Below are 16,211 nucleotides of genomic sequence, written 5' to 3' on the forward strand. Positions count from 1 at the left end.
GACGCTCTCTTAACGGAAAGGGACTTCCGAGCGCTGGTAGAAGCGAGAGAGAAAGCGGATTCCGAGGCAAGAAAAAGGGAATTAGCTGAGGAGCAGAGTATATTAAGTGCGGTAGCGGGGATGTTCGTGGAAGCGAGCGAGGCGGTTAAACGAGAGCCGCCCGACGACAAAAACCGGGGGATGGTCATAGGACCGCTTGACCAGACACAAGAGCGGCAGCGCACGGCCCAGTGTGAGCGGAGGGCGCAGTCTGAGCAAAATAAAGCAGGGGACGCGATTCCTATTGCGAGGAGATATTCCGGTAGCGAATCGGATAGCCGAAGCGAACGACCCGCCGCGAACAGGAAACTGGAGGGCGAGGACGCTGATGAAGGGAGGCCGGGAGTCAGAGCAGTAAAGAATGGGGTAGCTGGGACGCCTCAGGGTCAAAATTGTGGCGTCGGGGAAATAATCGACTTGGGAGATATCGGCCGGGAACCCGCGACGCAGTTGGCGCAACACGCCGATGACCAAAGACGAGCGATCGGGGAAACTAGCGAACCGCTGCTAGGGTTACCGAATGCGACACGGGATAAGCCCCTGGATGCTACGAAGGAGTGTCATTCCGTGGACGACTTGGCCGGATTGATTGGGCAACAGGCGAACGTGATCTTGGCGACCGTCACTCGGGTTCAAAGAAAACACAGCGGTGAAGAGACCCGGAGGTCTCGGGCCACGGCGGGCGCGGCCAGTGGCCAATCGGAACCACCCACACACGTGCTAAGTCCGGAGGGAGGCATATCGCCGGTCCGGAAAACGACGGACAACGGTCACAACCGAGCTCGCGGTAAGAAACCCAAATTCCGTGAGAAGGGCCGAGCGACATCTGGTGACCAACAAAACCGGATGACGCGCCGAAGGCGACGGGGACGACCTCCTCGTAGGGGGACCCGCGCGGATAGGTCTCGGGGATCCAAGGGGTCCTACACTATCGCGAGGCATCTCTGTGCGCGGGTTATAGCGAGTTTGCCCGGTTGTACCGGAGGTAAGGGTCAGTCCGCACCAACGGACATTTGTAAAATTGCTGAGTGTTGTTGGATCAAACAGGCTTGGGCTAAGCTCAGTTTGATCCTTGGCCGCGGAGGTGTAAGGTATGGAATCGCCAAGACGCGCGATTCCCACCTGTTTGTTATAACGAACTGTCATAACGGAAAAGTCGTTAGGATCGGCCGTTGGAAACGACCGTTAGGAACTTCCGTGGGAAGAACCGTTAAGTTTCGAATCGTCAACCATCGGACGATTGGCCGGCGGGAAGTGACCGTTGGCGGCCGTTGCGGGAACATTCAAATTTGATTGGAGCAGGGTTCGAACGCCGTCGACTATTTAAGTTCGTATCGCGATCGGCTCGGATGGTGTGATCGTATCGGAGGTGATCGGATCGGATCGGATCAAGGGAGATCGTCGTTATCGAGGTGCTAACTAACTCTCTCGTTGGAAGTTACGTGTTTGTGTATGAACTTGTTCCTGACTCGGAGGTTTTGTTAATTACAAGTCTGTTTGTTCGTAAGGAGTTCTTTCGACGAATTTGTACGGGAATAGTCGGTTGTTGTTGGAATTAGTGTTTGTGCATATTTAATTGTAACTCTAATTTGGATTATTTTGTACATTTACTGTAAATATAAAATTTGTGTTTTTCGTCAAACCGACTGAGAGGTTATTTTGAACATTACTTGGTTTGTACTATGGCATCGACATTCCATCGGCATTGTGTCAAGCATGAAATTACTGCAACTGTACTGTACCCAAGGATACGATTATTTCTGCAGAATCATCATGGATCGATGGTAACGTTTATGTGCAAATAATTTTCTGTAGAGTAATTATTCAGTTTGAAGAAGTAATTATAATTTTTTTGCGCAGCCCAAATAATTTATTAGAAATATTTTGCTACATTTTCAGCTGGTTCTCTTCTGTTAGCTTCTTCAAAAATTTGTTTGCTGGGTGATTTGACAAACATTAACAGAAATTAACAGTTAATTTCTGTTAATATATTAAATGATCATATATTTTTCTTTATTTTTTGCATAAGAACATTTTAAATGGATTTTTTCTTTTTAATATTGCGTATTTTATATAAAAACACTTATCTCAAATAAATATTTGCAATATTTGCTGCATTATTTCCTTAAATTGGTAAAGCAGTTATTTGCCAATGAGGAATTTTTTTATTCTTTATAAAAAAAATGAAACAGGCAAATAGGATAGTGTATTTGTGGTTTTATACATTGAATCACGTAAATAAGACAAATTTATTATTTCTCCGGAACGTAATTCATCAAAAAACTTAATTATAATAAAAATTTTAATTTATTGCTATTTAAATCTTTCATAAGTTAAATCTTTATAAAATTTAATAAAATGAAATTGAGTTAAAAGAAAAGTGAAGCAAACTGCATAAAAAAGTATATATCATATAAAATTATCGGAAAATTTTTGAATATCATATGTAACAGAATTTATTCAGAAGATTTTTTAAAATTTATGTAAATACTTATCTTTATAAAATAAATCACATTTATATTAAATATTTTGACATTTATATCGAAATTAATATTTACTATAAAAATAATGATAAAATTCATAAATCCATATTTCCTATACAGTATATAGTTTTTCTCAATTACTGAGTAAATAATAGGTGACTTCTTTTGCTAAAATAATGAACATTTTCTTAGCTACTATTAATAATAGCCTATATATAATTGTTTTTATTCTAAACTTTTAAATACAATTGATAAATTTAAAAAGTTTAATAATACTAAAACTGCAAATAATTTTAATGGAGTTAATAATCATGAATAAGGTTTAATACCATTAAACCTCATGTAATCATAATAAATGAACAGTTAATTTTTAATTTTATGTCAAGCTTTAAAATGGCGTATAAGTGTAAATTTTTATTCAAATATATTTACAAAATTATGTTTTAAACTATACTTAAATTCTAATTAACCGAACTGGATATATAAAATGCCTTTCATTAGGAAAAATTGGATCATACAGATTTGTTTGATTGAATTAATTAAATAAAATGATATAATATGCTGTTATTTATTATTGTAATATTTACAGGATATCTACAGTTTATTGTCTAGATTAACATATTTGATAAAACGAACTATATGTATTGAAAAAAGGGCTTTTGCACCAAATATAGTAACTCAAAAAATTTTCGTTATAAAGCTACAGACACCTAGAAAATTTCGAAAACTAGCCCTTAGTAGCATGTACCTTATCCCAATTGTAATTGATTTTTTGTCAAGTATTTGACAGCATATCTTGGGAGACTGATGCCACTGCCTCCCCTATCTTGTATAACAAAATTGTAATGTAAGTAACTTTTGCATATATTCTATTATTTATGTATTAAAAATTCCAGAGAAAAGGAAGAAGATGCCATCGCAACCTATTCATTCGCTAAAAAACTTGTCTAAGAATTTGCCTACGTGTAGGAATAGAATAAGACAATTTTTAGTTACTATATTCGATGTAAAAATCATCTCAAGATCAGTTGCGGCTCGTGGCTGTCTAATATGGGAGTGCTGTGTGTCAGTAGCTTAATTAGAATTGATATTAAAAAGGATTTGAGGTAGAATGTGCAAACCTACATTTACCTCTGTATCACTGTGGATGTAGCCATTAGCGTTGTTAAGTCTGTTTGACACATTCAAATTCTTTCCTGTGTTTAGTTATTTACAAAAGTCTTTCTGGTTACGCTACCGCTGAGTAACAACTACTAAACTATTATTTTACATTGCATTCATAAAATATAGTTTTAAAATTTAATTAAAATAAATTAATTCAAGTTTCGAAATTTCTCTTCATATTATCGTTTACAGATTACGGCGTACTCTGCTCTGCCTGATTATCTAATTCTTGCACCGTTTAATAGTATTTTTATATTGTATTATAATGTACTATACATTGAGTAATTTATAGGCTTACTGACTTTTTATTATTATTTGTAATAATTTCTCACGAACAATGTAATGACATCTTTTCTTAAAGACGTACGACTGTTAGCATTATATATTCTCGCAACCAGGGGCGAATCTAGGTTTTTCGGGGCGCAGGCTTAATGAAGTCCAATGAGGCCCCATTGTTTGTTAATACAAATACTATAAATTATCATTATTATTATTATTATATTATTAATATTAATTATTTTTTTTACTATACCAGGGCTTCTTAAACTATGGGTCGCGACCCCATTTGGGGTCGCTTAGCGAAATCTTGGAGTCGCGAGATTTTAATGCAAAATATTGAAAATAATTTGTGAGAGTTTGAAAATGGTGCACTTTGTGTCATAGGTTTCGTGAGTTGCACTTTGTGTCAAACATTGTACCAAGATTTAGTTTGTTATGCAGTAAAAAGCAAGCACATCCATCTCATTAAAAATCAATTTTCCTTTAATTTTTGTATACTTAACCATTTAGTGGCTGCACTCAAATATATTAAAACAAACTAAAACGGTCAAAATGCCCGGGCTTGAATATATATTTATTTAGCATACTGGATTTTATTCCATGATGCGGGGAGCCAAACCATCTCCCAAAACAAAACACTTAAATACAATAAACATAATCAACAAAATTATGCAATGATAGATAACAATTTAGTTGTAAAATAAATTATATAAAATTTACAAAATCAAATACAGTAATGAAATAAAGTTTAAAGTTAAAGTTCGGGAGCATCTGTCAATATAATACAAAATACCAAAAAATAGAAACCAAAAAGGCAAATTGCTTACCTATAAATAGGAAAAAATTAGTATCGAAGACACAGCACTGACAGATGCTCCCAAACAGCACCAACAACAAGGCTAGATTTATAGTAGAGGAATCACGCCCCCTAAAACAAAATTTTAACAGATTTTCTTAGAAAACAAAATACATTAAATTTATAACAAGGTTTCGATAAAATTTTAAGGAAAAAAGACCTGGTAAGAACTTCGCAACCAAAGATTTCTTTACGTAACACTTTAAGACGCCCACATTTAGCCAGAATATGCCAGGCATCCACAATTTCTTTCTCAACACAAAAGTTACACAATTCTCTCGAGTAATTATTTAAAAAGTTTAACGAATTACACCTAGCCTGTATAAATAAACACAAAATATTAAGGGAAACATCTTGATTATATAAAGAATTATCAAAAAACGTAACATTCAAATTCTTATACCAACAATTATATACGCTTTTATTTATTTTTTCATTTATATTATATAAAAAATTATCAAAAATGTTTACAAGGAGAAGAGACCAGTCCATTAGATTCAAATCATCATTAATAAAATTAATACCATGATTATTGCATGTATCAATAAGATAACGTGTCCAATCTATAGACTTTTTGTTAAGTATAAATTTCAGACAAACCTTACTTAGACGATAATCATCGAGCTTAGAAATTCTATTAATCCAATTTCTTATCCTACTAAATATTATAAGTTTTATAGGGGTCAAAGCACATTCCATCATAATTAAATAACCTGGTGTACAACGAGGTAAATAAAATAAGTTTTTAATAAATTCAGTCTGTATACCATCACCATTAGTCAGATTAAAACCCCAAATCTCTGAAGCATATAACAAAGAGGGCAAAACCACAGTTTTCAATAAACGTAAATAATCCCTCAGATTACGTAATTTGGCAGATCTCCCCAACTGAATGATTTTATTCATCAATAATCTGGCATGAGTTCTCTTATTAATGTAATGCGTATGAAATAAACCATTAAACGAAAATGTAACACCCAAATATTTGTAATTGGAGACAACTTGAATTGGAGAACCCTTAAACCACCATTTATCTGCTTTCGCACTCTTACCTCCTCTTCGAAAAACAACAATCTTGGACTTATTCAAATTCAGTTTCAAACCATTTTCATCTAAATAAATTGCGAATTTATCAATCAATCTTTGAAGTCCAACCACAGAGTCAGATAAAATTACAATATCATCTGCATAAGCTAGTATTTTAATTTGGAAACCATCTATTTCTATACCATCACCGGAAGAATTAATAAAACCAAAGAGATCGTTCAAAAAAATACCAAACAAGATTGGACTCAAAATACAGCCCTGCTTAACACCAGTCTTAGAAAACATTAATGGCGAACAGTTCCCACCATTTCTTACCATAAACGAGGAATTTTCATACAAAGCAACAAGTAAAGATATAAATTTATAACTGAAACCATAACGCAACATCTTAGACCACAACAAGTTCCTACAGACTCTGTCAAACGCAGAAGATAAATCAACAAAAAAAGCATACACCTTCCTCCGTTTCCGTAAAAAAGTTTTCTGAATAACCGTGTACAAAACAAAAATATTATCCAATGTGGAATAACTAGCTCGGAATCCCGCCTGATTCTCATGCAATATATTATTAACTTCTAACCACCGAATCAGTCTTCTATACAAAATAATACAAAACAATTTCGAAACACAAGATGATAGCCATATACCTCTATAATTACCAGGAACATCCTTCCTACCATTCTTAAAAATCGGAATTAGAATACTCGTCTTCCAAGACTCTGGTATTATCCCAGTATCAAAAATCTTTGAGAAAAGACACAGAAGATGTGGTCTCAGCATCTCAAAATTCCAAAATTCCATTGGGATCCCGTCAAAACCTGGCGCTTTATTTGGCTTATACCTCCTCAGAGCATCATTAAGCTCACCTGCAAAAAGTTCATGGTCCAAAATTTCATCATACCAATTTCTACAATAATTAAAAGTAGAAAAATCAACAAAATAAGGGTCCAAGGAACCAAATAAATTAAAAAAGTGATGAAACCAATCATCAATAGATATAAAGCAGAAATTACAAGACTTAGTCCGCTTAACATGTCGAAAATAATTCCAAAAAAGCCTATTATCTTTCCCAAAACAATTTTGAATTTTTCCAGCAAATAATTTTTTTTTTCGCCATGCAAAATCGCTTCACCAGACTTCGTAACATAACAAAACGCAAACGATCATTAGAATCATTACTCTTTCTAAAAGATCTCCAGGCTCTATTCCTGGCGCAAATTAACATCCTACAGTCCGAATCGAACCACGAAAAAGAATTCTTATGTCTCCTAATATTAAATCCACACTTACAAGCCAAATTAAAAAGAAGATTACTCAGGTCTTCCATTGAATCAAACCTATTCAAGATACACATTTCCTCCAAAGCCAACCTTAATTCATCCTTTCTAGATTCATCCCAGAACAATCTGTTAATCCTCTGCCTCTTCTCTAAAGAAACCGATCTATCATTGCCACAAGCCAGTCGTAAAATCAAAGGGTTATGGTCGGAATCCAAAAACTGACCCATCGTTAGAGAGAGAATATCTTTCCAAATTAACGGAGAAACTATAACCAAATCAATAACTGAACAACCACGACTAGAGATATAAGAATATTCACCCGCTTCATCACCTAAACATCTTCCATTACCAATAATCAAATCCAAATCATCACATAGATGAAGCAACTTTCTACCAAAAGAATCAATCACCAAGTCTTTCGAATTCCTATGCAAAGGACAAACAATACCAAAAGAGTTGCAAAAAGCGTCAGAGATTATATTCCCCAATCCAATCCTAGCATTAAAATCACCAGCAATCATTACATTCCTATCATGTAATATCAAACCAGTTAAAGTTTCAAAAATAGACTGCCAGTCATTTTCCCTAAAATAAACAAAACATACCAAAATATTACCAAGTTCGGCACCAAATTTAACAAGTATTAGATAGTTATCTTGATAAATAACAACGCAGGGAAAAGAGGATCTTATTGCCAATAACCAGCCTGCACAATAACGACCTCTCGTATGTAACTTAAAAGCCTTACCAAAATAGAGATTATAACCTTGCAAACAATCAGTTACGTCCGAATTTCTATTAGTAGAACCATACCAAGTTTCAGAAAGAAATATAATATCGTACTGCAATAGATACTTCCAAAAAAACTCAGGTTTATTAAACAAACCAGCACAATTCCAAATTAAAAAAGAAGTACCCCTATCCGGCAATTGCTAGGATGAGACAGGCTTAACCTGGTTACAGTCAACATCGTAAAAGTACTTCGTTCCATCAATAATAATTTTATCATAAACTATTTTTACCATTCGCGCTCCAGAAAGTTTTGACTGTCTACCGAAATCACGAAGCTTAAATCTAATATTTCTCAATCTAGGAGAAAAGTCATCATTTACATAGACACCATCCGGTTTTAATTCCAGAATTCGTTTCTTAAAGTTCATTTTTTCATAATAATCAACAAAAGTACAAATAATTAATCTAGGGGAATTAGCCTTTTTCTTTCCCACTCTCATTGCCCTACCAATCTTAATGTCGGGCATCTGTAAGACTCGCATAGCAAATTCAACTACTTTCTCTTTCGTTTCTAGAAATGATTCGTCCCGTACCTCTTCCAGACCGGAAATGACCATTATTTATACGACGTTGGTTATCCAAAAAATCAAGTTCCCGAGTAATATCATTAAACTTTCTCGTAACATTACTTTGATCGCTTAAACCACAATTTTTGTCAGCCAATTTTTCTAATATCTCTAATCTGGTATCTAAGTCACCCAAACCTTCATCCAAATTTTTTAACCATTCCGATACGTAATTTAATCTTCAAATAAGTTCGTCAACCTTAGAATTCATAGAAAAATGTAAACGCAACAGAACACGTATACCCTCTTCGAGGTTAAAATTTTCTCCTTCCAGAAGATATGCAAATTCTTCTTCCTCGCAACTCTTCAAAGATTTCTTTTTACTGCTGGTCTCTCCTTCCGTTAAACTCGGTGAAAACGACTTTCTTTTCGGATTAACTGCCATAATTGTAAAGACTTACCTATAAATAGAAAAAAATTAGTATCGAAGACACAGCACTGACAGATGCTCCCAAACAGCACCAACAACAAGGCTAGATTTATAGTAGAGGAATCACGCCCCCTGGTAAGAACTTCGCAACCAAAGATTTCTTTACGTAACACTTTAAGACGCCCACATTTAGCCAGAATATGCCAGGCATCCACAATTTCTTTCTCAACACAAAAGTTACACAATTCTCTCGAGTAATTATTTAAAAAGTTTAACGAATTACACCTAGCCTATAAATAGAAAAAAATTAGTATCGAAGACACAGCACTGACAGATGCTCCCCGGCTTGAATATATACCAGCGACGATACATTTTGCCCATTATTCTCTTTTATTTATGTTATTGCAAAAAATGCAGTTTGATGAAAAATAGGGTATATAATTTTTGTAACTATAATAAATACAATTTTACAACTTTTTGTGCAATTTTTAATTTTATATTTTTGTATGTTTTTAAACAAATTCTAAAACTATATTTTTTCATATGTATATATATTGTTACCTTATCAATAAATCATCACAAAATATTTATATATATTTTGTGATGATTTATTTTATATTTTTTGGGGTCGCGAAAAAAATCACAATCATAAATGGGGTCGTGAAGAAAAAATGTTTAAGAAGCCCTGCTATAGACGGAAGTAAACACTGTTGTAGAATCTTAATGTATTCTTCTGAAGCAAGTGTTCCATCAACAAATGTCAACTGATCCATACCACTGGCGGTCATACACTCTCAAACCATGACGCCGGCAGGAAACTTCACTGAGCGGTTTAACAACGATAGATCATTAGCTTCATTGGCAGTTCGAATGATACGTTTGTTTCATTCGAACTTTCGTCTGTTGCTGATAATTCAAATTTTGATTCATCAGACAACAGAATTTTATGCCACTTTTGTTGAGACTAGAAAAGATGTTCTTTGGCCCACTGTACACGTTTCTTGTTTTGATGTGCTTTCGCAAAGGTTTTTCACGTAGTGCATATAACCTGAAATGCATTTCTTGCAGTCTCCTGCGTGTTGTCGAAACAGATACATTCTTTCAGTTCTATCATTCCAAAATGTAGTTACATTCGATGCTGTGGTACGACGGTTGTTTTTTACGATTCTTTTCAAACTCCTATCATCGACTTTTAAAGTTTTTTGCTGATGTCCAGCAGCTCTGTTAGGTACAACATGGCCGTGGTTACTGTATTGAGCAATAATCTGGTGCACTGTTGTCTCGCTTAGCATTAACTCTTTATTAATAGCTCTCTGACATGCCACGACTGTGTTTAGCAATGCTAGCATTCCTTAAATCTTCTGAAACAGCTTTTCTTTATTGTAGATAAAAGGTTTGTAAATAAAAATTAAAAACACCACATATTATTCAAAGGATCACTGCACGCTAAAATGAGGCTAAAATTATCAGTTGTAACATGTTGAAATACTGCAATTGTAACATTATTTAAATGCAAATTATGTGTTCATTGACGGGAATGACGCGACGGTCTATGTTTTCTGATGCTTGTGAATGAACTTTGACTGGAACAATTTTGTTAAGCTTGCAAGCTATCAAGTTCATATTTAGCAAAAATAAAGATTAATTACTGTACATTTGTTCTAAATTATGTGTAGGGCAGAGGGCGCCACCGCGATTTTGGCGCGCTGACCGAACTTCGCTCTCGGACACTGTCAAGGAGAGATGCTTTCCTTTTGTTCCATGCCAATCTAACCTACTGTAAATACCTCCTAATAGTAAATAGTACTACTGTATATATCTAGCAAACGCGACGAATAAAGTAAGATATTTCGCCAGGATCAGTGTCTCCGTTAATATTCACGGACGAATAAAGGACTCGGGACACACGGCCAGGATCGAAGCGATCGTCATCCAAGGTAGGACCAAACTCGAATCAGTTCTACCGAAACGCGCCGACGGATTTTAGCCACACCGCTAAATATGTAAAACATTCATGCAATAATTCAAACCTACTTTTTTAAAAACCTATCTATTCGATGGCATATTAACTGCAGCCTAGTCAAAGTTCAGTGGTGACTACTGTACTATAGATAGTGATATTTCTTCGTCAGTGTAAATTTCTACACAAACTTTTGATAAATAATGAAATTATTATCTAATGTATTAAATAAATCACATTAAACATGATATTGTTTATTATAATTAATATCTTTCCTTTTGTCATTAATGACAATGTAAGAAAAACGTATCTTTAAAACAATGATAATATTTCGTAAATAATTATCTTCAAAAAGTTTATTTTCATACTATAACCGTAATTTCAGATATTTAATCACGTGATTTAATACGAAATGTAATTTCATAACAATGAACCACGACAATTGCTAACAATACGGCGCATTTAACAATATTCTATTGTTTAAATAGCTTGGCGTAATGATTCACTGCGTTCAAAAGTTTTTTCTACGAATGTGGAGTGAGAGGATTAAGAGAAAAAAGTGAATTTCTTTATTAATTACATTTATATTTGAGATTTAGTTAATATTAAATACGAAATAATCGAATTTCTTTACAGGAAAGACGATAAGGCTGAACCAAATGGTCAGCAGGATAAAGATTTCCCTATAAATGTAAGTCATTACTTTCTCCATACAAAAATCAAGAGTATTTCTTACTAAGATACAGTTAGCGATTTTTAATGATTTTATAAATATTTTTTCGATAAAGTTAAATCATCAATAACTTTTATAGATTGACGAGAAGTCTCTTGGAACAAAGTGTTCTTCCTTAAAGAAAGAGGGTCCAGAGTTTCAAGGAAACAAACTAAAGAAAAAAGCAAAATTTACGGAATTCTGCACAAATGCGTTCTGTAAATTCTTTTGTGGTGTGTCAGACGAGACTTCCGTTTCTCAGGTAAGACATCGTTCCTTCTGTCGTTTTCCAATTAATAAGTTACACAACTGAAAAATTTCACCACTCTAGAAATGCGAATCGGGAAATAATCTCGAAAATTCTAAACTTGGAACTGATTATTGTTCAAAATTTAAGCAAAATATTGACGATTATGAATTCAGAGAAATAGGAAAAGGCAATTTCGGAACCGTTCATTTGGCCGTATCTAAAACTTCCAATGAACGAGTGGCCATAAAAACAATAGAGAAGAAACGCTTTTGTCTTCAACAAGTACGTGTTTTGCACTATTCACGATATTCTTCGCATTCGTGTGGCGTAAAAATTAATACGCCAAGTTAATAAAGTTAATCCAATTTAATAATTAATTATGTTGTTAGTATTAATAGTATTAATTATGTTGTTAGTAGTTAATAAATAAATTAACATTTTAAAAACTACACATATTAATGGTGCAGGTAGAAAACAGAAATCGATGTTCTATAAACATTTATTAGAAATGACTGCAGAATATTCTTCATTTGTATTCAGTATATATTAAAAACAATTTCTTTATTTACAGAGGCGCGCAATAAAGAGAGAACGAAAAGCATGGGAATCCTCATCCAGCCATCCCCATGTTGTGACTTTATTAGGTTACTTTAAAACCAATACAAGGTAACTTTTAATCATTTACGTTTGAATTATTGATAATACTATGGAGTAATAATTGTCTTCTTCAGTTCCTGTTTCGTCTCCGACTATGTGGACGGACAGGATATAGCTCATTATTTAGAAAATAATGGACCTTTCGAAGAAGCCCGAGTCAAAATGATCGGTGCTCAAGTGGCTTCGGCCATCATGTTCGTTCATAATAATGGTGATTTTCTAAACCTATTTAGTCATGTATTTCGTCAACAGTTAATGTAATTGTATGACAAAATTTGTTTTATCTTCGACAGGAATAATCCACAGAGACATAAGCTCTAATAACATCATGCTTGATAACACCAAAGGAGCGCAGTTAATCGATTTCGGTCTCTGCACAGTAAGTGGTGTATAATACAATATCCTAATTTTTGTTGAACTATTGAATTTTTATTGATTAATTTTCCGCCAGTTTGAACGAAACCCGAAAGAATTTCGCGGGAGTTTCTTTTATCTTTGTCCGGAAATCCTTGGGGGAAAGCCGTATGGTAAGTTGTTCTATTCAAAATTAATCACGTCATTTTGCTTAAATCCTGTAATTATTAATAATATGCATTCATTTTAGATGCTTACTGCGATTGGTGGGCATTCGGAATTCTCTTGTACGAAATGTTAGTCGGAAAAACACCGATGGAGATGCATCTAGAAAAAATCCCGAATATTGACAACATGACTTTTATGGAGATAATAAGAGGTAAGCGATGATTATTTTTAGTTTGTTAACGGCAAAAAGAGAAAACGTGTGATTAATGTAACAACGTCTTTTCAGTCGCTCAAAACGTCCGAGTGCAGTATTTATTGCATCTATCGGTAAATGCAATGGACGTAATCGACGATTTGCTGGAAAAAGTAAGATTATAATTGATGTATTTTCTTAAATGGCTCATTCGTTTACATAATTCATTGTCGTAAAACCTCAAAGTACTAAATATTAGTGTATTGTGTTGTTTTATGCGAAAAATTCGTAACTTTTTCATAGTTCATTTAATAACAGAAATATATTTTTTACATAATTTGCTAATTATTTGTAAAACTAATTGAATTGGTTTAATCGAGAGTGGTCAATGTTTTTATCATAATTCAATTTCAGTTAGTAATCGCGAGCTGAATAACTTATTGCAATACAAGTTTACAATATTTTACAAATAAAAATTAAATTAAGACAGTGTCAACTATTGCAATTAATTGTCGTTGTTTGCCATTTCAGAATCCAGACAAACGTCTTCAAGAATCGGGCATCAGAACACACATGTTCTTTCATGACGTCCCCTGGCCCGAAATAAAATGAATTATTAATAAATATATTCAATGAGAATTTTTTCAAATAATAAATTCTTGTCTGATTCAGACAATTATAATTAATTTTTCTTAAATTGTATAATTGAATGATTTAAACCAATCGTTCTGAATAAAAATTCATTCTATTCAATTGTTTTTGGTAGTTTATGTTGTAGGATAACTATTCGTGTTGTTTGGGAGATATTAGAACTCATCATGAATGGCGATTTGTCTGAACGAGCGCAAGAGGATAAAGAATACGAGATTACAATTTAGGTAAATATAAAATACATGGCCGACGGTAATACATTGTATAAATATATAAAAAAACAACGTTTAACAAATTACTTTGCTTTTCGTTTATTCTTCCGTCGTTCGCTACCAGTTGACCAGTCCACATTTCCACAAATACGAAGGCGACCTTTCTTTATAGGCTACTGCCGACGTAACAAAATGTAAAATAGGTAAAACGTCCTCTGGAGCTATCGCCACTTTCCGTAAAAATTACAATTTAGGTAAATATAAAATACATGGCCGACGGTAATACATTGTATAAATATATAAAAAAACAACGTTTAACAAATTACTTTGCTTTTCGTTAATATATTTATACAATACGAGATTAGTTGAATCCTGCACTAAGAACACATCTAACGCAAAGGATATATAAAATACCAAGAAATAGGCGATATTCGTTCAATTAGATATAAAATAGTAGTTAATGTCTTTATATTGATAGAAAGAGAACGAATTGATTGTCTTTGTAAGACACTACAACTTACATCACGTCAAAGTTCTAGATGAATGGAATGCAACAATGTTTAACTTTTATTGTTCTCTTGAAATGAGTTGGAAGATTCTTACGTGGTTTGAAGTATTTACGCATCAACAAATGAAAGCGAACCAATTGAAAGTGTTGATTACATATGAAAAATCTTGTGAAAAGCATATGAAAACATTTCGACACAACAATCACTATTAAGCATTTACTACACAATTAAGAAAATACTGGAATTAGACTCTGATTAGAATCATTATCCATAGATGGGCAGAAGCCGTTCCGCTACCTAATATTAACGCCAAAACAATTTTTTTGACGAATGCCAAAGCTTATGTCATATAAATTATTTTGCAACACTCAGTCTTGAAGCAACTATTCACCGATAGGAAATTGAATTTTGTTTCTAGAATAATGAACACATAGAAAGACACCTTACAAGTTACAACCGCATATCACTTACAGTGTAACGTGTTGGTTGAAAGACTAAATACAAAGCCGATAGATATTGACAAAGATCAACGTAATTGGGATAAAATGATACGATATGCCCTTTTCGCGTATAGCACGACAGTGCAATCACACACGAACAGAACCTATTACTTATATTACTTATTACTTATTAGATGGACGAGATTTTAGTCTATCCGTTTGATATATCAATAGTTACAGAACCCAACAGACATAAACTTAGTTACGACGTCAGCGAGAACTATCATCAAGATTAACATCGGCAAACAAACTAACGCAAAAACATGTAGAAAAGTCTGCCAATGATGGAAATATATACCATTAGCGAATAAATAAACTATATAAATTTTTAGTAGATATCGAGTCTTTGTGAATGACGTTACATAAACTGGATGAGCGAACTGTGAAGGTTGGAACATGTTCTCAGATAGCTGTCACACTTGCTGGTGTTATCATTTGTTTTTTATCTGTGTAATTTAATGACAATGAAAGAAAATTCAAAATTTCAATGATATTTTGCGCCTAAAGTCACACGGTCAGAGTAAATGTAGAAACGTTATTACTTGTTAGAAAGAGCTTTCGTACCTGATTTTAAATGGAATTACTTGGTATGTCACATGAAAAGTGAACACTTGCTTCTCAATAGATAGCGATGAATAAGACCGAAAAAATGGCTGTTAATTTACGTTTGTTTTCATTTGTAAATAAACAGAGCGTTTTATTAATCACCAGTCTACGTGTCATAGGCAAGCAAAAACACTCAGTTCAATAATAATACGGAAATATGAAATTCAGCAAGATCGACTTTTATAGTCGAGATTGGACGAAACTTAAGTTTTAACTATTATCATTTGCTTAATTATAACAAATACTTTCGAGTCGATTAGGTATCAAACTATCTTTAGTATCAAAATCCGTTTTTGAGACACCTACTTTTACTGATTTTTAATATTCAACAATACATATACGTTCTAATAAGTGATTTAAATTCAGTAGTTACCACTGAACTTAGACCAGGCCGCAGTTAACATGCAATCCAATAAATAGATTTTAAAAAAAGTAGCTTTGAATCATTGCATAAATGTTTTACATAATTTAAAACAAATGTACAGTAATTAATCTTTATTTTTGCTAAATATTAACTTGATATCTTGCAAGTTTAACAAAATTAAGCCAGCATAAATCAGTGC

General features: G+C 33.7%; 1 protein-coding gene across 1 annotated transcript; it reads left to right on the plus strand.

The window, feature by feature from the left end:
- Positions 1 to 12,617: 12,617 nt before the first annotated feature.
- Positions 12,618 to 15,278, plus strand: LOC136975211 (protein kinase C delta type-like). The gene is made up of 6 exons (XM_067270246.1): positions 12,618 to 12,666; positions 12,749 to 12,834; positions 12,907 to 12,982; positions 13,060 to 13,188; positions 13,264 to 13,343; positions 15,177 to 15,278. Exons 1-6 carry the CDS (start codon positions 12,618 to 12,620, stop codon positions 15,276 to 15,278), a joined length of 522 nt encoding a protein of 173 aa, XP_067126347.1.
- The last annotated feature ends 933 nt before the right edge of the window (positions 15,279 to 16,211 follow it).

This window comes from Centruroides vittatus, unplaced genomic scaffold (genome assembly GCF_030686945.1).
Source record: "Centruroides vittatus isolate TY-2023 unplaced genomic scaffold, ASM3068694v2 contig_364, whole genome shotgun sequence".
In the NCBI taxonomy this organism is placed as follows: domain Eukaryota; kingdom Metazoa; phylum Arthropoda; class Arachnida; order Scorpiones; family Buthidae; genus Centruroides; species Centruroides vittatus.